This window comes from Varanus komodoensis, unplaced genomic scaffold, assembly GCF_004798865.1.
Source record: "Varanus komodoensis strain SLA01 unplaced genomic scaffold, ASM479886v1 scaffold78, whole genome shotgun sequence".
NCBI lineage: Eukaryota > Metazoa > Chordata > Lepidosauria > Squamata > Varanidae > Varanus > Varanus komodoensis.
Window position 1 is genome coordinate 1905478 of NW_025336455.1, and position 21983 is coordinate 1927460.

At 65.3% G+C, this 21983-nt stretch overlaps 1 protein-coding gene and 1 pseudogene across 7 annotated transcripts; one reads left to right on the forward strand and one right to left on the reverse strand.

Moving 5' to 3' along the window:
- Positions 1-3584: 3584 nt before the first annotated feature.
- LOC123035238 lies at positions 3585-6776 on the reverse strand (annotated as a pseudogene).
- Positions 6777-7739: 963 nt separating this feature from the next.
- LOC123035316 (probable flap endonuclease 1 homolog) lies at positions 7740-19875 on the forward strand. 7 transcript variants are annotated; one of them, XM_044453362.1, is made up of 12 exons: positions 7740-7764; positions 10860-10950; positions 11250-11352; positions 11623-11668; positions 11803-11888; positions 13061-13194; positions 14198-14258; positions 15582-15713; positions 16150-16301; positions 16735-16791; positions 17758-17911; positions 19116-19875. In XM_044453362.1, the coding sequence occupies exons 2-12, from the start codon at positions 10913-10915 to the stop codon at positions 19275-19277; spliced, it is 1125 nt and encodes a 374-aa protein (XP_044309297.1). In that variant the 5' UTR covers positions 7740-7764; positions 10860-10912; the 3' UTR covers positions 19278-19875. The 7 variants fall into 7 exon arrangements, with proteins under 7 accessions (XP_044309297.1, XP_044309292.1, XP_044309293.1 ...); XM_044453357.1 differs by lacking the exon at positions 7740-7764 and adding an exon at positions 7803-8010; XM_044453361.1 differs by lacking the exon at positions 7740-7764 and adding an exon at positions 7936-7991.
- Positions 19876-21983: the final 2108 nt, after the last annotated feature.

Here is a 21983-nt window from a genome sequence, read left to right on the forward strand (position 1 = left end):
GCGAGAATCCACCCTTTGCCTTCCAGAAGGGCTGGGCTGCCCACCAGGCACCTGCTCGGTGCCCCCGGGGCTTGGGAGCCCTCCAGCAGGCCCCGCCCACCCCTCCCCTGCCCCAATCCCTGCGCAGGGCGGGCGGGAGGGGGCGGGGCAGGGAGGAACGGCTGGCAGCCCCAGGCTCCGCTGGGAGGCTCCTCTGGACCGCACAGCCCAGGACGTGCGGAGGGAGCGGGGCCAAATGAGCTCCAGGGCGCCGGGCGGGCGGGAGGCGGCCAGGAGGGAGGGCGCCTCACACGGCCCCAGCCCACACGCGCCGGCCCCGGGGGCAAGAGCGCCGTGCCGAGACTGCCAGGGCCACGGCGGGCGGGTGGCCAAAGGAGCAGTCATGCCAGGCAGTTCTGCCCTGCGGCTCTGCCCCCGCACCTTCCTTCCTTCCTTCCTTCCATCCGCCCTGGTGTCTCGCGTCACAGCTGCGTGTCCTCTTCCGGGGTGGGTACCCGGGAGCCAGACTGCCTACCCAGGCGCAGAACCAGTCGGGGGTCCACCCTGCGGCCATGGGGTTGCCCTGGGGGTTGCCCTCCCACACTTCCAGAGGCCACCCAGCCGGGAGGGCAGCCCCCAGCTTGGAGGGCTGCTGGCTCTGGCCAGGCACAGGGCAAGGGGACTGACTGGACCACACGCCTGCCAGCGGAACCTCGGGCCACACCCCCGGATGGCCCCCGTTGAAGCCCAGCTCCCTGGGGTCTCCGGCCCAGCCCTGGACCCGGCCCATCGCGCCCAGAGCCGTGCCTGGCTTCAGCTCCAGCTCCCTCACGGATGGCTGGCCTGCCAGGGCTGCTGGCCGACTGCTCCTCGTGCTCCCACGCGCTCAGGCCGCTCGGCCAGGTCTCGGCCGGTCCTGCGAGAGGCCCACGCACCGAGTGCCTTCCACAAAAGCCGAGCGCCACGGCCCCGATCCCAGAGCGGCGCATCAGCACCCAACTGCGGCTTGCTTGGCTCTGCCCTCCCACGGAGGCCCCGCAGAGGAGGAAGGGCTCCGTCCAGCCCCGCAGCCTCCCCTCTGCGATTGTGGGGAACAGCCCCCCGGAACGCAGGAACGGATTTCCTCGGCCTCGAGGGGAAGAGGAGCCCCACCCGTCCAGAACCCGCGTCCAGCTGACCCTTCGGTCCCCGCTTTGTGGCTTCAGCCTCTGCTCAGCATCCAGCAGCCAGACAGCCCTGGTGGCCGCTGGGCGTTCGTCTCCCTGGCCGGGGCCAGCCCGCCCTCACTCCGCTGGAGCCGAGCCCCCACCGGCAAGAGGCCGTGCTCCAAGGGACCCCTCGGCAGACGCGCTGCTTTGGCCTCTCCCTGGGAGTCATGCGCAAGTCATGCTGCCCCTCGGTGCGTGGGGAGGGCGGGGAGGGGGCGGCCCGTCTGATCTCCACAGGGAATATCTGAAAATGGCACAGGCCTCGGCACAGGCGATGCGGGGTGGGGGTCTGCTGGCCCGTCTGGGGGGCGCTTGCCCCGGTGGCTTCCCAGACCTCCACCCCACGAGACTGCACAGATCTTGGCTGCCGGGGAGTGCGGGATCGTGCCCCTTTGCTCCACCTGAGGACACACGCCTGCCGCTTCGAGCGTCTGAGTTTAGATGGACAGAGTTTGTGAACCGGGAAACGTGTACCCCATCGTGCTGTCGGGGGCCCTTGAGGCGACGTGGCCAGGGAAGGGAAGGGCACAGCCGGCAGCCCCTGGCCCCGGGCCAACCGCCTGGGAGCTCGCTCTTCCATGTTTCATGCCCATGATGCTTCCACTGCGGGATCCGCACAAACAGTGCGCACCGGGGGTGTTCTCACGGAGGCATGGTGTATCCCAGGCAGCGGTGACCGTGGCCAGGCGGCAGTGTGTGAAGCACCGGCTGAGGGAAGCCCCAGCTCGAGGTGGGGCTGCACAACTCGCCCCCTGCCCGCCGCGTGTGACCGCGACCTCGGGGGCTCAAGGAGCAGGGGAGGTGGCCGGCGAGCTGCGCAGCAGCATTTTGGACTGCGAGCGCTCCGAGGGCGAGGGTCGGAAGGGTTTGTGGCCACGGTGCTCCAGGTCCACCTACTGGGTGCGGTGCAAAGTCAGAAGAGCGGCGGCTGGCACCGGGACAGGGCCCTTCACCATCTCACCGGGAACGTGGCTCTGCGGCTCTGCGCCCCGAATTCTGCAGGCTTGTGCCACAGAATATCTGGGAGGCAGGAAACGGCTCCTGTGCAGCCCCCACTCACACTGAGGAGTCTGTGCGGAAACCGGAAGCACTTCTGGATCGTGCCTTGTGATTCCAGCCAGACACAACATGCACCCTGATGCTCATCACGGCACCGGCCGTGCCTCGCCTCACCTTGCTCCCCAAAAAGCACGGCACGATGAAGCCCAGGCCAGCCGGGCACGGAGAGGCATCGCAGAGCGCGGCCACCAGAGCCAGGCCCATCCATGCCTGCAGGGACTTCCAGTGACCCAGAATCCCTTGCAGCACACGGCCCTTCAGGAAACAGCTGCTCAGCGGGGCCAGTCAGACTGCCTGGGTGCACTGCCGGGCCATCTAAGGTCCCTGTCTGGCCCGGCTAGGAACTCCCACCCTCCCGGCATCTGTTTCCTGGCCTGCCCAGGCCCTGCACTTCCAGGCATGGCCAGTTACCTGGGCACGTCCCTGCCCTTGCCTTCCCGCTGCTCGCTCTGTCCCCGCAGCCCTCCGAGCAGAGGACGCCCTGCCTTGCCACGGCCGGCCAGCTTCCTGCCGCTCTTCCTGCTCTGCCCCTTCCTGAATTTAGGGTGCCCAGCTCGGCATGCCACCCTGCCCGCTGCGAGAGGGGTCAGGTAACAGATCCTTCGGTAGCTGGGCCTTTTGCCCACAAACGGCAATCAAAACATGCCAGCGCTGGGGGCAAGTCCCCAGTGGAGAAAGGCCACAAGATGTGGGGCATGTTCGGAAAAAGGCAAGTAAAAGGGGGCGAGACGGAGCTGTCGAGTTCTGCCTGCTGTGGAGCAGGCGGAGGGCAAGCCACCTTCCTCCTTCCTGCAATACCAGGGCCCAGAAGAGCCACCCCATGGACAGCACGCCCGGCTGAGCTCGGTGGCTCCCGCATGGCCGTGCGGCCGGCCCTGGGCTAGCCTGTGACAGGCAGGGTGCACCTCCAGCCGTTTTCCCAGCTTCCTCAAGCTCTGAGAACAGCAAGGAGGAGGTCCCCGTTCAGGTTTGCAGCGTGCCTGTCCCTCTTTCCAGCTTCATGTCTGGAATCCCAGAACGCTGGAGCAGCCGCGTGTGTCGGGGCCCTGCAAAGGCCCTGCGTCCAGCCCCTGCTCGGTGCATGACTCCAGCCGCTCATTCGCGACAGAAACCCCCGTGGGCTTCGGGACCCATTGCTCCGTGCGGGAAAGGCCGCAGGCCCCGCGAGACCGGCTGCCCAGCCTGGCCTCTCCCCGACATGCTGAACGGCGGCCCCCACCCTCCCAGTCAGCAGGGCCATGGGAAGCCCCACACATCCGTGGGGCAGTGGGAGGCTGCCAGAAGCGCGCCGTCTTCTGAGTGAGAAAGCCCCAAGCCGCTGCAGGGCGAGGCGAGGGCTGCAGGGAAGGCGTGCCTTGGCGCCATCTTTATTTCTCACAATTACAACGCATATGACCTGCTTACATTTACATCCTACCTTTTCCCTCTGGAGGCTCCATCCCCTCCTCACAACAGCCCTGTGAGGTTGGTCAGGAAGAGCCATGGCTAACCCAGAGTCACAGAGGGGCCTCGTGGCCAAACTGGCCGGAACGTGAGTCTCCCGAGTCCTGGTCCAACTCGCTTTGTTTTACTCCACGCTGGCTCAGTTCCTTCCAGGCTCAGCCCCGATGCCCCTTGCAGAACAGGCCTGACCTCCAGCCACTGGGGAACGATGCTGCTTCATTTGCGGGCGTCCGTGGGAGGCTGCTTGGCCAGGAACAGACACGCCGGACAAGAGGCCTTTGTTCTGACCCGGTTTCAGGGCTCTTCCTAGGGGCGTCTGCCACAGGCCAGGAACTGGGGTCCTGCTGCAACCTTCACACGGTCCAGGGCTGGGCCCTTCCAGGGGCCACCCATTTGCATCTCCACAAAGGACCCCAAAACCTGCGGTGAAGTAGCCCGCAGGCTGAGAGGGAACCCTGGGGGGAACCCGAGTTGTTCTGAGCCAGGGGACAGGCTGGGTGCCCCTTGCTCGTTGTGTCGTCCAAACCTGGGCTGAACAACCCTCAGATGGCCCTAGAACAAACCGTGGGTTATCCGCAGGTTGGTTAATGCTCCAACAAGCCATGTCACACAGACCTGGACGACACGACAAGCTGTGGCCAGGAGGTGTGTATGCAAATCATGTCCTGCAGACACCCGGCTCACACCCAGATGCTCTGATTGTGTGAAGAGCCTTCCCAAGCCAGGCCCTCCCTCCGGCTGACGCAGCACCGCCGACGCCGAGGGTCCTCCCTGGAGAACCGGGGGCTCTGCCAATGAACCACAGCCCACCGGGTGCCCGGACCCCTTGCCAAATTGGGAGCTGCCCTGCATGCACCCCCGAGTCGCGCACCAGCAGTGCCCGGCCCCACCGTGTCGCTGCTCCCCATCTAACAGGCCGCAGGCCCCCCTCCCCGTCAGCCCGAGGCAGCAGCCACGAGGGCCCCGCCGCCGCGCCCCAGCTCCTGGTGCTGAGCCTGGAGAGCCCAGCACAGAGCCAGGTTCGCGGCTGCCATGAGGCCATGAAGGATGTCCCCCTGGCGGGCGGCCACGGCCAGCGGCAGCCCCGTCCCGGCCAGCAGCCCCGCCGCGCCCACCAGCAGGCTGCCCAGGACCCCGTAGGCATTGCTGGTGAAGACCGAGACGATCAGGATGGTGACGGCGGCCACCAGGGTGACGGAGTGGGTGGCCACGGCCTTGCCCTCGTCCGTGAGGGAGCCCCAGGCCCCGGCCAGCAGCAGCGCCCCCCCCCAGGAGGCCGTTCGCCGTGGAGCGGTCCCCGTTCAGCCAGTGGAAGCCGAAGGCCAGCAGGGGGAGCCCCACCACTGGGGAGACCCAGCCCGCCTCGGGGGGCTCCGGGGCAGACGCCGCACCGAGTCCGAGGGGGGTGGTGAGCCCCGTGGCCATTTTCATCAGGGGCACGAGCGCCTGCAGCAGGAACCCGGCAGCCGCCCCTCGGTTGATCTGCGGACAGAGACGGTTGAACGGCAGGTGAGGAGCGATGGCTACGGAAGCGAGAGCAGTGGGGCCCCCGCGTCACACACAGAAGACCCCTGGCCGGGAGAGCCCAGCCCGAGAGCCCGTTCATGCCGACGAGATGGGCCACGTGGACCGGGGGCCACCTTGGCAGATGGCAGCTTGCGAGGCGCCCATCAGCCACTGCCCTTTCCTGCTCCAAATCCCCAGCTGCACCCGACCCCCTCCCCGCTCTTCCGGGCTACTCTCCGGGTCCACGGCCCCCTTCATGGGGGAGCATGGTTTACATCCTGTAGCTGCCTTCCCCAGCTGGCGCCCTGTGCATAAGGCAGGCTATAGGGGTGCGGGGGGAGCAGGGGAAAGCCTGCAGGAGTTCCGGGGCAGGGGCAGGGGCAGGCACAACCGCACCGGGCCTTCTGCAGCCCTCCTTGGTCTGGCCCTTGGGCCACGTCGCCCTGAGCACCCACCATGCCCCAGCTCGGGCGGGGGAGGCTGTCCCTTTCCAAAATGGGTGCCGAACGATGGCTGAGGCAGGCGAGAGGAAGTGCCGGAGGCATCCCCGAGCAGGGCCCGGGCCTTCCCACCTGGACGGTCTGGATGCTGGAGACGAGGCACACGGCACACAGCAGCAGGCTGGAGAGCGCCCCGGTCGCCGCCGTGTCAGGCCAGCCGGGCATCGAGGCAGCGGCCCTGCAAGGCGAGACGGAGGGCGGGTTAACGTGGGAAGGGGGCCAGGCCGGCTCGCCCACTCGGCTACCCACGCCAGGTCCTGGGCAGGAGATGGGCCAGGGGAGCCGCTGCGGTGGCACCCCATGCCATGGCGGGCACTGCGTGCAACCCTGGGGAGCAGCCCTGCCGTCCTCCTGGGGCAAAGTCGTGCCTTGGCTTGGGCTGTCCCGTGCAGGGACGCTGCCCCCCGTGCTGCGGAGGCAGAGGGGCCCTGGCCACCTGGGAGCCCGCCTGTGTCGCCCTGGAAGCGCTGAGCCAGGCACAATGACGGGGCCGCCCGGGGCCCTCGCCTCCCCTCCCCTCCCATTCCAGCCTCAGGCAAGCGCGCCAGTCCAGGAGCCCAACGGGCTGCTCTGGCCGGTAAGGAAGTCCAGCCTTCCTTCAACATCACATGAAAACCTAGCCAGGGCCTCAGCGGCGACTTGGTCCGTGGGCAGGAGGGGCTGCTTGGCCCTCGCCTTGAGTTTTCCGATGCACCTGATGAAGCCGGCAAAAGGAACAGCAACGGATTGCTGCGGCTGCCCGCCACAGGATGTGGTATCAAGGGGATGGAGGAAGACAGCACACTAAGTTGTGACGGCTCTGTAGAGCCCCCCGCACCAGAGGCAGTCTACCACTGAGCGGCCGCTGGGAAGCGAGAGTGGAAGGGCCACGTCCGTGCTTTGCTGACAGCGTCTGGCTGGGGGGATCCAGCAAGGCTCAGGCGCCTTGGCGCAGGCGTCATATCTCATCAAGCCTGCCTGGCCGGGGGTCCCAATCTGTCCCGCCAGGCTTCTCCAGGGAGCAGCCCTTCCCGTCCGACGGCCGACAAGCATTTGCACGCCAGCCTCCAAAGAGCCCGGGATGCCTCGCCTGAAGCTCAGCGACCGGCAGCGGGAGGCCGAGTTGGGATCGGCGCGGCGCCCCTCGGAGTGCGGGTCTTTTGCCTCCGCCCCCGCCCCCCCCCCCCGAGCCGTGAGCCAAACGGGGCTGCACACGCCGCTCCGCCCGGCAGAACTCAGGGGTAACTGTGCGCCCCGCAGGTGTGCGGGAGCGCAACCCCCATCGCACGCTGGCTGGGGACGATGGGAGTGGTGCCCCACACACCGCGGGTGCCTCCACCGAGTGACGCGGCTCCCTCCCGCCCCAGCAAGGCACCCCGTTCAGATTGGCGGCAACCGAGAGGGCAGAGGGCGGCCGGACGGGAGACGCGCCTCGCCGGGCTCTTCCGCGCAGCACCCCCGGGCCCCCGGCCCCGCTCCGCGGAAAGGCTCGGGAACCTCCGGCGCGGCTGGGGCGCCGCGGCCGGGCAGGGGCGCCCGTGCGCGAGGCACAGCGGCGGCTCCCGGTGGACGGCCGGCAGGCGGGGCCGCCCGAAGCGGCGGGGACGGGCTCGCCGCGCCTCCCGCACCTCCGGCTCCCGCCCCGTCCCGAGCTCCGCTCCCTACCCTGCCCGACCCAGCCCGCGAGCAAGCGGTCCGCCAAGCTCCCGCCAGCGAGTCGCTTGGGCTAGAGCGGTACGGCAGGAGCCTGCGGGGGGCCCCCGGAGCGGCCTCGGCTGCAGCGGCACTGAACCACAGAGACGGGCAGGTCGGGGCGCGGGCGTCCCCCGGCGTTCCCGCCGCGCATACTACATCCTCCCGAATGATCGCCGGCCACGCCTTCCTTCCGGCCACAACGGAAAAAGCGATTGGAGATTCCGGGGGAAGGGCACGGAAGCGCTTCAGTGGAGGGCACTGGGCAGGCGCAGTAGCATCCCCCAAGAAGGAAAGGAAACGTTGCAGTTCTTCCACACTTCGGGTTACCTATAATCAGAGCACGGCGGGCACCCTGCCTAGATACCAACCACGCCTTTAGAGCAGGGAAGTTCCGGGTAGGCGACGTGACCTAGCCTTGGATAGTAAATCATGCAACTGATAAATGACAGAGCAACAAGTGGGGAAGGTCTCGAGAGTTCCTCGCTCTGGACCGCGATCCTGGCAGCCCGTGACCCTCCATGAAACCCCTGTCGTCGCTTGGAAGCTCCTCGGGGCGGAGAGTTTTGCTAGCCCGACATGCGGCTCTCCCTCTCTCTTGCCTCCTTCTGAGCCAACATCACCGGTTAGCCTTCCGCGCCCCGGTGCGTGCCTTCTAGCTGTGTTGCCACTGCAACTCCCCTGCTTCCCAGCGGAGGTCCCAGCACATCTGGGGGGCCGCCTGCCAGCGTATATTCTGGGGAGGGGGCACGTCCGCGCAAGCGCCTCGGGGCAGCGACCCCTGCCCGCCCTCTTGGGGCCGCCCTGACCCATCCGGGCGCCGCCGTCCCCCGGGAACCGGTTACCCGCCCCGGTGCCGCGAGCAGTCTCGTCGAGGGCTTGCCGAACGCGGCCGGGGCCACTCCGCCGTCTTGCGCAACCGAGCGGGCGGGCGGGCTCTCCCGCCGGCTCCGCCCGTGCGCGCTTCTGGCCGCCGCCGCCGCCCGGTCCGGCCGCGTCCTCCGGCCGCTCCGCCCGCGCCGCGCCCGGCCATGGGCATCGCCAGGCTGGCCGAGCTGATCAAGAGCGAGACGCCGGACGCCGTGCGCCCCGTGCCGCTGGAGCAGTACCGTGGTGAGCGCCGCGGCGGCCGGGCGGGGCGGGGGCGGATCGGCGGGCGGGGCGCGCCGCGCAGCCCGGGGGGGGGGGGGGGGGGGGTCCGGAGAAGCAGCCCCCGCCGGAGCCCAAGCGCGGAGCTGGCCCGGCCCACGTTGGAAACTCGCGCTGACCCGCCGGGAGCCGGGAGCAGCGGAGCGACGGGGGGCCGTCTCTGAGCATGTGCAGAGTGCCTGCCCCCCAGCCAGTTCATAGGCTTTGCTCCCGCCACATGGTGGTCTCCTGTGGATGAGAGCCCCCCTTCGCAGCCCTTCGGCCAGTGTAAATCCCAGGCCGGGGCTACCTTTCCGGAGCCCCCCCGGCCTGTCCTCGGCCTCCCCCTCCTTCCCCGGCACGATTGCCTTCTTTGCCCGCTCAAGACACCCCGAAATGTGCCGGCCTCATTTGTGTCACGTCGCTTCCAGGCAGATTCTGGCTTGCGTTGGCCTAGCGGCCCCTTGCTCGTCTCTCCGTGGGTCCAGGTATTTGCAAGCTCCCCTCCAGCACCGCGCCTGGAGCGCTCCCGTTGCCTTCACTGACCCGCTTTCACACTCACACCAGGAATCTGGTCGTGCGGACGACCTGGCTGTGGCCCCCAGGGGAGCGCCCTTGCCCTTGAGGGCCTGTTCCGGTTGGTCCGCTGCTGAAGAAGCCTCGGTCTTCTGTTAATTTCTTGGCCGCAGCCTCCCTTCGAGCTGAGCAGAGAGATGCGGAACCTTTCGCAATTCACATTTTGCCACTGTTGACAATAAAGTTGTGCAATTTGTGTTGCTCATCAGGGAAACCGCATCCTTGAGTTTCCTGGGGCTGAGCAGGGCTGGCAGGGACAGGATCCTGGGGAGGGCCCGTCCGCAGGCTTGCTGCACTTTGGAAACAGCCTGGCAACTTGGGCCAACAAGGAGATGCTCGCCTGCAGAGTCGCTCAGGCCGTTGCTGTGTTCTGCCTGTCTTAATGACTGACGGCCTTCCCCGCTTGTCCTCCTTCTTCCTCTGCTTCCAGTCCGGGTTTCCTTATGCTGCATTATGCCTTTGGGTTGAATGGATTGGGAGAGGAGAGCCACGCTTGTCTGTCCCCTTTGCCAAGGGAACCGCTTCCGTTTTCCCCACTCTGCTCTGGCCGTAGCTTCTTGTCCGCATGCAGGTGACCTGCTGGACAAGGGTGTGCCGAGGCACCCCCTTTTTTTTCAGACGCCCCAGAGCGTCTCGTGGTCCACACAGTCCAAGGCTTTGAAGCACGGACTGCCCCTCTGAAATTCTCTTGGGCGCCCCCTTGTTGCCAGCATGGAATTGTAATATGATCTCCTGCTTGAAGGTTTTGCTCCACACAGAGCAAAAAGCTTTCTTGACCTTGAGCATCCCTTTGCTTGAACAAGAAGCGGGCTCACTGGTCCCCCGGGGGCTGCACTCTTCCGTAACTCCTTTCTCGGGCGCCGGAATGTACAATTAATGTTTCCAATCACATCCAATTTGTTGGATGTTTGTTTTCCATATTTGTTGGCCTATTCTTACTATTTATTATATTTATATCCTGCTTTTTCCCTTCCAAGAAACTCAAAGTGGGCTTGCATATTCTCCTCCTCCTTTCAGTCTTAGCCTCACAACCGCAGCCTTGTGAGGTAGCTTGGGCCGAGAGTCTGTGCCTGGCCCAACCTCACCCAGGGAGCTCCATGACTGAGAAGGGACTGGAAGCGGGTCGCTGGGCCCCCAGCCCTGCGCACTTGACCACTGCACCACCTTACAAGCCAGGGATCGCCCGTGGCATCTCAGAAGGCATTTCCCACAAGTTCTGCCCCTCAAGCCAGGAGGGGGAGTCTTGGGGCGCCGTCACACAGCCTTCCCCAGCAGGGTGCCCTCCGCACAGGCTGGACTGCAGCTGCGGGAATTCCCGGCCAAGAGCCCTGCTGTCCGGGAGTCGTGAGAGCAGCGGGCCCACACATCCGGGGCCACGGGGGCCGCACTCGGGCTGAGCAGAGGCCATCGCTGGGCTGCAGCGGCCAGTGTCTGCCTCGTGCTCTCTGGGGGTCCGTGACTGGGGAGCCGACGAGGGGAGAAGGCGCCTGGGGGCAGGGGAGGGGCAGTTCTCTGGGACAGCAGGAATAGATGCAGCGAGTGGTCCGAATTTGGGGGCTGCACCTGGTTTGAAGGAAGCAGGTGGCTTCGCAGGGGCCAGAGCGGGCAGCGGGACAGCTAGGCCAGGCTGGTCTCCCTCCAGCTGAGTGGGGCCTGCACATGGCGGGCGTGTCCTGAGCGGAGCTGGCTGCAGTCAGGGGTCAGACTAGATGGCCCGGGAGGCCCCTCCTGACTCGTTCTGCCTTGGTGCTTCCAACCCACTCTCTCGTTTTCCCCTTGCTTGGCTCAGGCCAGGTGGTGGCCTTGGACGCCTCCGTGGTCATTTGCCAGTTCTGCTCGGCGATGCCCAAGATCGTCAATCGCCACGGACAAGATATCAGGTGAGCGACGGCAGACAAGTTGGGCAGGAGGGCCGCTTTCCCTCCCGGTGCCCTGGGGCAGGGGGTCCCAGGGCCGTTGGCCTTGCCCTGGACTCGGGGCTCCGTGGCTGCCTCCGTGCTGACCGGGGCAGGGCTGCTGTCCAAGCTGGGCGGGCCTTTCCGCCCCCCGCCCCGGGCTCTCTCCGCAGCAGCGGAAGTGAAGCAGGGGAGCACCAGCCGGAAGCCCACCCCGTTGCCCCGCATCCCCGTCCTTCTGGCTCCGCTCCGCGCTGCTCACAGCCTGGCATGTTGCGTTCCAGTGCCCTGCAGGGGCTGTTTTACCGGACGCTGCATCTCCTGGAAAATGGCATCAAACCGGTGTTCGTGTTCGACGGGAAGCCCCCAGACCTCAAGCAGGCCGTGGTTCGTAAGGGGGACGGGCGCAGTTTTGCGGGTGGAGGGCAGTGCCTTCCGTGCCTAATTGTAGGCTGGTGCCTAAAATTCACTAAAACAGCAAGTAAAATGTGGCCTGCAGCCAGGGAATTTTTGTGCGGGGGTGAGAGGGGTCTGCATCTGCCACCCCCTCACTGGCAACCAGGCAGCCCCCGGGGCAGGGGAGGCATGCGGGCCCCGGCGAGGGCGAGGGCGAGGGCGAGGGCAGGGCCGTGCCGTAACTCTGGTTCCCCCCTGCAGCTGGCCAAACGCGCGCTCGCCTCTGGAGTCCGGAAGGGGGCTGCAGGTAAGGCCAGCTGGGACTGCCCCGTTGTTCCCCTCTGGGGCGCTTGATCCTCCCCTCAGCCACAGGTGCGTGGCAGCCCCCCTGCGAGGCTGCCGCCCGGAGAGCGTTCCCGCAGCTGCCCTGCTCTGTTTCAGATCCTGCTGCGGGGGACCGGAAGCAGCAGCTCCTCAGGCACGACTTGGAGACCCTGCTGCGCTACCTGGGGGTCCCCTCTGTGCAGGTAACCGCCGGCCGTCCTCCTCTGCCAGGCCTGCTCCTCTGCCCAGGAGTCCCCACAATGGCTCATGGAGGGTCGGAGCACAACAGGGGGGTCCATCGGCACAAGCGTTCGGTGCAGCGTGAGCGGTGAAAGCAGGGTTCGAATCAGCAGGTCGAGCCGTGCTGGGAAATGGAAAGGTCTTCCCAGAAGAGCAATTCTGTCCAGGCGGCTCCTCCTGGGAGTCCCGGAAGTGCTCCTGAATGGAGGTGCCACCACTGAGCAGGCCATGCTTCCGAGCGCTCCCATGGCTTCCCGGGGGCAGGGCTGAGCCTCTGAGGCAGGTCTAACGTAGAGGCAGGACCCTGAGGGGAGGCTGGTCCCTGAGATCCCCACGCCCTCTGGGGCTTCACGGTCGAGACCTCTCGTACTGGCTTGGAAGTGTGCTCGGGGCTGCAGTCTTTGACGGGACCAGTGCGAGACAGGCCGTCTGCAAGGGCAGCCCATGGACAAGGCGTCGCTGCAGCCCCAGTGTAATGTTGCAGCGCACCGATACTGGTGGCTTTGGAGCCAGAGTCCCGTGACGTCGTGGGCCCGTGGCTTGGAGAGTCCACTGCCCGGACTGTGCAGGGCTGCACGGGGTGCAGGGGGCTGAGCAGGATTAATCTGACCTCCTCGAGTGTCTGCAGGAAACATTTTCGGAGTAAGAGTCTTGTGGTGTCATCAAGGGTACTCCGTTTATTGTGGCACAACATTTGTGGACTGCGGCCCCTTCATCCTATCTAAATGCATTTCTGCTATAACAAACACGCTTCTCTTTAAGATGTCACAAGTCTGGTTGGTTTTTTTGCTGCAATGGACTAGTGTGGCAACCCCCTGGAAATCCTTTTGCAACGAGTCCTGTTTTCCCATGCTCGGTCGGTTCCGGTATTTCATTACTTTTTACAGCTGGGTTCCTGCTTCGTGCTAATGAATGTTCACTCGATCCTGGGAGTTATGGGAATGTGCGAAATACTTGCTTCCAGCAGAGGAGGAAAGTTGCAAGAGGTGGAGGCAGAGAAGACTCTGTCTCCATCTTGTGTTGCTCGTCAAACGCACGTGTGTGTGTGTGTGTGTGTGTGTGTGTGTGTGTGTGTGTGGGGTGCAGTGTATTTCATCACTTGCCCTGCCGTCTCCCGCTTCTTGCTGGGTTGCAGGCGCCGGCGGAGGCAGAAGCCACCTGCGCGGCTCTGGTGAAGTCCGGGCACGCCTGGTGCACAGCCACGGAAGACTTGGACGCGCTGCCCTTCGGCAGCCTGCGGCTCCTTCGGCACCTCAACACCAAGTCTGGGTGAGCGTGCCGGACGCGGCTCTTTGCTCCGGGGCTCGGCCGTGAAGCGCAGGTCTGTCTGTGCGGAGCGCCCCTCTCCCAGACGTGGGCAGCCGTGACCGACTCCCCTGGGTCTGGGGCAGAGAGCGGGCTCCGGGCAGGACGGGGCCTCCAGCGCCCGGGTTCTTGTTCTAGAGGCAGATCGCTGCGCAGGGCAGTGCGGTGGGGCAGCGGCCAAGCCGCGCTGGGGGAGAATGGGCGCCGGAGGCAGGTTGTGCCCCAGTGGGAGACCGGCCCCCGCAAGCGGGAGGGGAGGCTCAGCCACGCAGAGGCCGTGGACGGCTGGCCGGGAGGCCCTGGGCCCGGGCCTCCTGCCGGCACAGAGCCACTGGGCAGTGGAGCGGCTGCGCCAGGCCCACGTTAGGGCATGCGAAGGGCAGATCCGGGCACAGGGAGGAAGCGTGAGCAGGGTTGCTCTCAGCGGCAGGAAGAGGGCGGGTCGAGGCAGATGGCCAGACGCGAAGGAAGGGTCCCGGCAAGGGGCGAGGTGCCCGGTTGCGGCCCCAAGGACCGGGGAGGGGCGAGACCCCAGCCGCGGGGAGGAGCAGCTGCAGCAGGAGGTCATGGAAGGGGGGCTCCCGGCTGGAGGGGTCACCGGCCCCGGCTGCAGCGGCTCGGCTCCAGTCGCCCAAGAACACGCCAGCGGGCAGGATGGAAGGGGGGGCGAGCGAGCAGTGCGCTCAGGGCACGGCCTGCCAACACACCGCGTGTGGGACCGCCGGCTCCTGCGCCAGCTGGCATTTCCAGGCAACTGGGGGTGGGGTGGTGCCGCCCCCCCTGCTGGTGTCTCTTGCGCTGGGGAGTGGGACCAGGAGCCACGCTGTCCAGCCAGGCCGGCTGGGAGCCTCGGGCGGGGGCAGCCGCTCAGCGGCGCTTTCCATGGCTGGCCCCCGTGGCACGGAGGGGCTGCAGGCGCCTCGCTGCCTTCCTCAAAATGAGCACCGCGCTTCGCTCCCCTCTCTAGTGACCTGGAGGAGATCGCCTTGCCGGAGGTTCTGCAAAAGCTGCGCTTGACTCAGGAGCAGGTAAGGGGCAGCGGGGGGCTTCAGCCCGTCCCCCCCCCAACCCCCCGTGTGCTCTCCATCACGGACCTCCTTGCCCAAAGGCTCGGGGCAAAATGTGCAGCTGCCAGGTGGAGTCCAAGTGCAACTCCTCTCTCCACCACCTGTGCTAGCTGGGACTGATGGGACTTGCAGTCCAGCAGCGTCTGAGGCTCCCACATCCTGTACTCCTGGTATACATGCTGGGCCAGGTTGCTCTGGGCCAGGGGGCATGAGGAGGCCGCCTTCCCGACTGGCCTCCCGGGTGGCTCTGCGCAGGACTTCTGCACGGCCCGATCCCGGCCCCTCTCGGGTTCAGCTTTTTCCGGGTTCTCACGTGCCTGGCTGGGCCGGCCCCCCGGGATTCACGTCCGTGTTGACACGCTCAGCGTCAGACGCGGCGGCTTTGCTCCCCTTTCGCCATCTTCCCTCACCTGCGCTGCCACACCCCTGCCAGCTGCCGCTTCCTTCTGGAGCCTACAGCTTGGGATCCGGGGGCAGGGGAGGTGTGTCGGTGCAGAATTAGGACTGGGGGGGTGTTTGTTTTGTTTATTTGCTTATGGCTCTGACAGACCGTCCATCGACTGGCGTCTCGGGACAGTTTACAGCAAAGCAACAGATAAAATAGGGCACAGCATCCAACAATGCAATATTATAAAAAACACACTAAAACCAATTAAGCATTAAGATAATGGGAAAATAAAAAGGTTTTCGCCTGGCGCCAAAAGGCAGAAACTACACTCTGGGGAGTGTAGTTCGTACTCAGGGGGCCACCGCAGAGAAGGCCCTGCTCCAGGTGGTCAGCCTCTTGATCTCCTTCATGGACCGCTCCCAGAGCAGGGCCTCTGCCTCTGATCTCAAGGGGTGGGAGAGCGCTCCTCCAGGTATCCGGGCCCAGGCCATTTAGGGATCCCCATCATCTGTGCTGGCTGGGGCTGATGGGACTTGCAGTCCAGCAGCGTCACCAGCACCTTAAATTGGGCCCAGACTTCAATTGGCTGCCAGTGTGGACGACAGAGGACCAGCGTGACGTGCAAATACCTGCCAGTCCCAGTTAATATCCTGGCAGCTCTGTTCTGAACCAACTGGAGCTTATTTATTTAGTTATGTATTTAAGGTTTTTGCGTGCCGTCCCGTTACTAAAAAAGTCTCGGGGCTGCTTACAGAGAGCGAACCAAAAAAACAGAACCCGTAACAGCAACAACACACATCTTTAAAAAAGGTGGCACTTTTGCCATGTGAAGCAGTGCCCGCTTGGCTCTCCCCCCCCCCCCCCCCCCCCGCCTGCCTTCCCATTCCCAAATCCAGTTCGTGGACCTCTGCATCCTGCTGGGCTGCGACTACTGCGGGAAGATCCACGGCGTGGGCCCCAAAAAGGCCCTGAAGCTGATGCAGCAGCATGGGAGCATCGAGCGAATCCTGCAGCTCACCAGTCGCCAGGTGCCCGGACCGCGCCCCCTTCCACGCGAGCCCCACCGCCCGTCGGCCAGTCCCGGCCTCCATAAGAAGCAGGCAGCAGCAGCCTGTTCCGCCGAACAAGCGACATTTACTCCTGGCACGGGGAGGGGGAAGGCAGGCAACGCTTCCCCGTGTGTCTGGCGAGCCTCCCTCGCCGGGCGGCTCAGGCAGCAGGGCCCCCACAGAGCAGCCCCCGCGTCCCCTTCAGTGCGGGGGGGCTGAAAAGGGGCCCTCCGCCCGGTTTTAGGGGAAAGGTGCACCTGGATGAAGGCGGGATGAGGAGTGTGCCAGGCGGGGGGAGGCGGGTTTCACCGCTTCCGGCTGTGGCGAGGGGCACCCCGGGGTGCAGGCGCCCTGCCCCGCTCCTCCCCACGGCTTGATGCCTGTCCCCGACCCTCCCGTGTCCTGCTCTTTGCAGGCGTACCCCCTGCCGGACCGGTGGGCCCTGCAGGAGACGCGCCAGCTCTTCCTGCAGCCGGAGGTGGCGGATCCGGGCCAGGTGGAACTGCGGTGGCCGGAGCCGGACGAGGAGGGGCTGGTGCGGTTCCTGTCCCACGAGAAGTGCATGAAGTGAGAGCTGCCGCAGGGGGCCCCCGCTGCCGCCCCACCCTGGGTCTGGGCGGGGTGGGCGACCGCCTCCCCCTCGGGCAACCCCTGCTCCTCTCGGCGCGTCCCCAGAAAATGGGCCGTCTTACGTTACGTGCTGGGAAGCCATCTTCACTCTCTGGTGGCCCTGTGAACAAGTGCTGTCTCTGAGCATGTGCGGAGTGCCTGCCCCCCAGCCAGTTCATAGGCTTTGCTCCCGCCACATGGCGGTCTCCTGTGGATGAGAGCCCCCCTTCGCAGCCCTTCGGCCAGTGTAAATCCCAGGCCGGGGCGGCCTTTCCAGAGCCCCCCCGGCCCGTCCTCGGCCTCCCCCTCCTTCCCCGGCACGATTGCCTTCTTTGCCCGCTCAAGACACCCCGAAATGTGCCGGCCTCATTCGTGTCACGTTCGCTTCCAGGCAGCTTCTGGCTTGCGTTGGCCTAGCGGCCCCTTGCTCGTCTCTCCGTGGGTCCAGGTATTTGCAAGCTCCCCTCCAGCACCACGCCTGGAGCGCTCCCGTTGCCTTCCTCCCCACCTTCTTCACCGCCCCGCCTTCACACTCCTCCCCAGCAAAAATGGCCCCCACCACACAGTGCCCTTCGAGCGGCAGGTTTTGCTCCCTCTGCACTGGGCAATTCCCCCTGGGAAGGGCCACGTACGGACACTCGCCTGTCCCGGTGCTGCATCCAAATTCGGGGCGTCCCCGACGGGCCGGAATCCGGGGCTCTGCATGTCTGGTGTGCCAGGTGGGGCTGGCGAGAGGCGCTCCTGGCCCAGCGAGGGCAGGGACGGGACGGCGGGCAGGCTGCTTGGGCTAGGGCCCTGGGAAGGGTGCCGGCAGGAGGCCCGTCCGCGGGCCAGCAGGAAGTGGGCGCCACCCCTGGCCAAGGGGGCCATGCCAGAAGGAAGGGAGATGGAAGCGGGGGGAGGAGGGGGGCAGGCGGCAGTCCCACTGGTGGGGAGCGGGGCAGAGAAGAAGGGAGAGTTTGGCGGGGGCGCAAAACGGGAGGTCAAAATTTCTCCTCCTCTGCTATCACTGCTCCCTCTTGCTCAGCTGGTGCACGAGAATGGGGACCCTGGAGGGTTGGGCCGAGCGCAGTTGGGGGGACTGGGATCCGGGGCCGCGGACTGGCTGGGGAGGCTCCGCCGGCCGCACCGGGCTGCCGGCCCCGAGGCTCCCTGCATCTGCCGCAGGGGCTGGCTGGCGTCTGGAACGTGCGGCTCGGCCCAGCTCAGCCCTTTGGGCGCCCCCGAGCTCGCCTGCCTCGCCCGAGAAGAGCGTTCCGTGACCCGAAGCATCGGCGCCGCTGGGCCGCAGCTCAGCCCACGCCGGGCACTGCGCAGGGTCCCAGCCACAGGAGGAGTCCGCCTCCGCCTCCACCACCCGTCCTGGCTTGCCGCTCCACTGCACCCAGGGCCTTGACCAGAGCCTCTTTTGCAGAGAGAGCCGGGTCCGCGACCGGATGAAGAAGTGGCGGGAGACCTGCCTGAAGCGGAGGCCGGCGCCAGCAGAGGGGCCGGGCCCCGTGGCCAAGCGCCGGCCTGGGCCACAGGGCCTGAAGGGCTTCCTCAGGGTGACCAAGCGCCCGAAGAAGGTGAGGGGCCCCTCCACCCGCAGGACAGGCGTCCCCCCGGCCGGCTGATGGCGTGCGGGCAGCGCAATGTCCGGCTCCCCAAGAAGTGGCGTGGGGGGCGGGGCGGCCCACGCAGGGGGGTCCGAGGAGCCTTTGCTGCGCCCTTCAAGCCGCCACACACAGGCGCTGACAGCAGGCGTTTCTGCGCTGGGGACGAGGAGGGAAGGGCAAAAGCAAGTCAGCTTCGGGCGTCCTGTGCTCAGCCTCCCTTTCCCCTAAAGATCTTTTGTCCTGCCTGCTGATAATTCCGCCCTGGGCACGGCCGAGCCATTCTGGCTGCATTGAACAGATGAAAACGAAGTGGAAGGGGTCTTTTATGGTATAATTTCCTTAAAGACATTTAATAGCGATCCTTCCAAGTGCAAATTTCCCAGAAAGAAACTGAGATAATATGGAGATAATCTCTGTCTCTCTTTCTCTCTGTCTCTCTCTCTCACACACACACACACAAAGAGGGAGGGAGAGAACTAGAGCTTGTTCAATAAAATCGATGGGTGGAAATTCAGGGCAAAGAAGAAGGCATTTTCTTGTGCTAACTGGGATTTAAATTAGGGGAGTCAGTGCTATAGAATTTTGCATTGTCACTTAGAATATGTCACTCATGTCCATTGTTGTGAGCCGCCCTGAGGCTTCGGCGAATGGGGCGGCATAGAAGCTTCCTAAATAAATAAATTGATGGCCGTTAGCCACAGCAGCTACAAATGGAGCCTCCACGTTTAGTGGCAGTGTACCAGTTTTTCAGCTGCTGGGAATATGCACGCCAGGGAGCAGAGCATTTCTGGGCCACCGTTGCAGGAAGGAGCATCTCTGCAGGCTGCATGGGGGGTGATGGGGGGAGGGTGTCCCCTCTGCCTGGCAAGGGAAGACTGCAGGGGTCCGGTCACCGGCCCATGCAGGGCCTCGTTTATGCTAGCGTCTGAATGGGCAAAGGGGCTTCGGGGTGGGCGCTGGTGAGCTTGGATCGTCTCTCTGCGGAGGCGGGACCCTGGCTTTGATTTCCCCATCTGTCCAAGGGGGCGAGGGCTGGAGGGGGGCCTGCTCTCAGGTGTGCTGCAGGGCCAGAAACGGCGGGGAGACAGACACCCGCCTTGTGCTGCCACGCACTGCAAGAAGGCCTTGTTGTGAGGGCGGCCGGCCAGATGTCCTTCCCACTTCCTCCCTGCAGGTACCCAGCGACCGGACACCCAGCAAGAAGCAGAGAGGCCCCGGCAGCAGTCGGAAACAGCAGTGGGAACCAGAGCGCTCTCCTGTGAGGCCTGCAGCCCTTGGCCTCCCTCCCGGGCCCCTGGGCCCCCCCACGTGCCAAGAGAGGAACCTGCCGGAATGATGCACCGGGGCACCTGTGGGAACACACCAGGGCTGAGCCGAGCCCGTGAGCCATGGTCCCCGCAGGCCCTGTGTGGCTGAGCAAGACGCTACTGTGTGGGATGCTGCAACGGGGGGAGATGCGTTTCCACCGGGGAAGATGGGCCTTTAGGCTTTGACTGAGGCCTGCCCAGTACCATCCGATTTGGATGCTGTTTACTTCCCCCCTCAGTGACTCCCCAAATTCACCTCCAGCTTTGCTAATATAAAAATGACTGTGCTTCTCTTTAGCTTCTTCTCCACTTATCAAAGAGCCTGTAGATTTTGCCTCAGGTTGAAGAAAAGAGCAGTGAAAAATCAGAATTTATCCATCTTTAAAAGATGGGGGAATCGGCCCTTCTCCCAACAGGTTTAGCCTGAAGCCTTCCAGCACCAGATTCAGCAATGCTCGTCTTATGCTCTCTTCGCACGCTCTGCCTTGCTGCTCTGAACCGCGCAGACTTCATAAATTCAATTCTTCTGCAATCATTTGCACAACATTCGGCCTGGAAATCTTAAAAGTTTGCTCAAAGTGTTTATTAAGCTGGGCTTAATAAAGGTATTGTGTGTTTCTTTTGCAACAACAGGGCTGACTTTGTTTTATAGGTCGACATGGAGCAGCCTTCCCCAGCTGGGTGCCCCCAGGTGCGTTGGGACTACGACTGGCGTAATCCCGCAGCCAGCTGTGGGGAAGGCTGGCGGCAGAGACTTCTGGCTGGCCGTAACTGGCTCCCCCGTGGCTCTTGCCGCTTGCCTGGGGGCCTTGTGGCTGCGGCACCCGGGACTTGGGACCATCCCGACAGGGGAGGAAAGGGGCTGCGCCAGCCAAGTCTCTCCCGCTCCACTCCCAGAGAAGAGGGCTTGCCGTCCGCTGCAGCTGGGCTTGGATGAGGGTGCAGCCAGAAGCGCCGGGGCTTTGTGGGCTGGACACCCCACGGAAGCAGGGAAGCAGGACTGCACCCTCCAGAAGCCTTGCCCCATGGCAGTGGGCCGCAGGGTCCCTTTGCATGGTGGACAAACAGGCTGCACCCATCCTGACCTGGATCCCGGAGCTGCCGCGTGCCCGGCGGATGCAGCAGGGGCCTCTGCCTGCCCGTTGCAGCGGGAGTCTTCCCACATGTCCAGGCCGAGATGTGAGTGGGAGCCGCGGGGGCAGCTGGCTGGGAAGGGGCAACAGCGGATGCCCTCTATGGCACGTGTGATTCTGCCTCGCTGGAGGGGGTGAGGCTTTCGTTTAAAAGCCCACTCTGCTGGACCCCGCAAGCCCCGAGCGCCCTGAATCGGGAAGGCCTCGCTTCCGAGTGCCTGTCGGGTGTGCCACGGCTCTTCCCATGTTCTTCTGGATTGTGCTGTGGGGCAAGTTTGTGGGGCCACAGAATGATACAAATGCAACACAGTAGAGCTGGGATGGGGAGCCACTGGTGGCCCCACCGCTCGGCCTGCCCTGGCCCCAGAGGCCGGTGGGGAGTGCATCTCTCCCTCAGCCAAACAGTCACAATCGGTGCAATGGGGAACTGGCGGAGCTGGTGGGGTGCCCCACTGGCTAGAAGCGCGGGGTCCAGCCACAGCTGCCAAGGGCCACCAGGAGCCTGGGAAGAGCTGCCCATTCTCCCCCACAGGCGGGGACCCCCGAGTGACCTGGCCTGGGCCTCGGAGGCCCAAACAGCCCTGGAGAGACGAAACTCTCTTGCTCGGAGGCTGCTGGTCTTTGAACAGATCGCCTTGTGCCCAGGCTCTCCCCCCGCCCCAAAGGTGCTTCCTTGCAACCTGAATCCTTCCATTTGGGGGCTATTTAAAGTACCCCCCCCCATAAGCATGAAGGGGCCTGTTTGACTTGAAGGCATTTTGAAAGCATTTTGAAAGCCGATGATCTCCTTCTCCAGGGCTGGCTGCCATTTTCAGGGAGAGTGGCTCTATTCCGGCCCGGCTTCTCTTGCGCTTGTGTGTCCCACTAAGTGGTTACCGCAGGCCCTTCCGCGAGGTGGGCCCTGGCTCGGCTCGGTCTGGTGCCAGGGAGGCTGGGGGCAGCATTGGTCCTGTGGGGCAGGAAGGCCCCTGGGGCGCCACCTCTTCTCCAGCGGGGCTCCTGCCCCTTCTGAACACGGCGCTGCAGGAGGAAGTTCCGCCGGGGGCATTTCCCCTCTGCGGGCGCTGAGGAACGGGCCAGCACGGCTGGGTAGTGTGAGAGTCTGGCGTGGGGCTGGAGGAGGAGTCGGGCATTCTGTGCCAGCAAGGGGGCCCTTGTGGTGGCTGGGCCGCGGGGGGCTCTCTCTGCCCCCCAGCAGGAGGGTCAGTGAGCCTGCTAGGATCAAAGGGGCAGCTCTCCCAGGGGAGGGGGCAACAGCCCCTGCTGGCCAGACAAGGGCTCTACCCGCGCCTCTTCTGAAGATCCTTGGCAACGCCACAGAGGGGCCGCCGAGGGGGACCGGGCAGGGCACCGGGCCAAAACGATTCGACCTGCAACTCCCCACGGCCCCAGCCAGCGCGGTGACCGGGAGGGATGGTGGGAGACACAGGCCCGGACCGCGTTTGGGCGTCGCTGAATGCCGCCTTCCCCCAACCTGGCGCCCTCCTGTGCGTCGGACGGCAGCTCCCGGCGCCGCAGTCGCGCCCACGGCAGGGCGCCAGGCGGGCCTCTCGGCGCAGCGAGGCTGCCGGGCCCACCCCGCCAAGGCTCGGCGCGGCCCGC

Bases quoted from the DNA above. Each gene is read 5' to 3' on its own strand.
- LOC123035316 (XM_044453357.1), top strand. From the start codon at position 7,812: ATGACAGAGCAACAAGTGGGGAAGGTCTCGAGAGTTCCTCGCTCTGGA. The intron at 10,951-11,249 runs GTGAGCGACGGC...GTTGCGTTCCAG, and splicing joins CGCCACGGACAAGATATCAG to TGCCCTGCAGGGGCTGTTTT. The intron at 17,912-19,115 runs GTGAGGGGCCCC...TCCTCCCTGCAG, and splicing joins TGACCAAGCGCCCGAAGAAG to GTACCCAGCGACCGGACACC.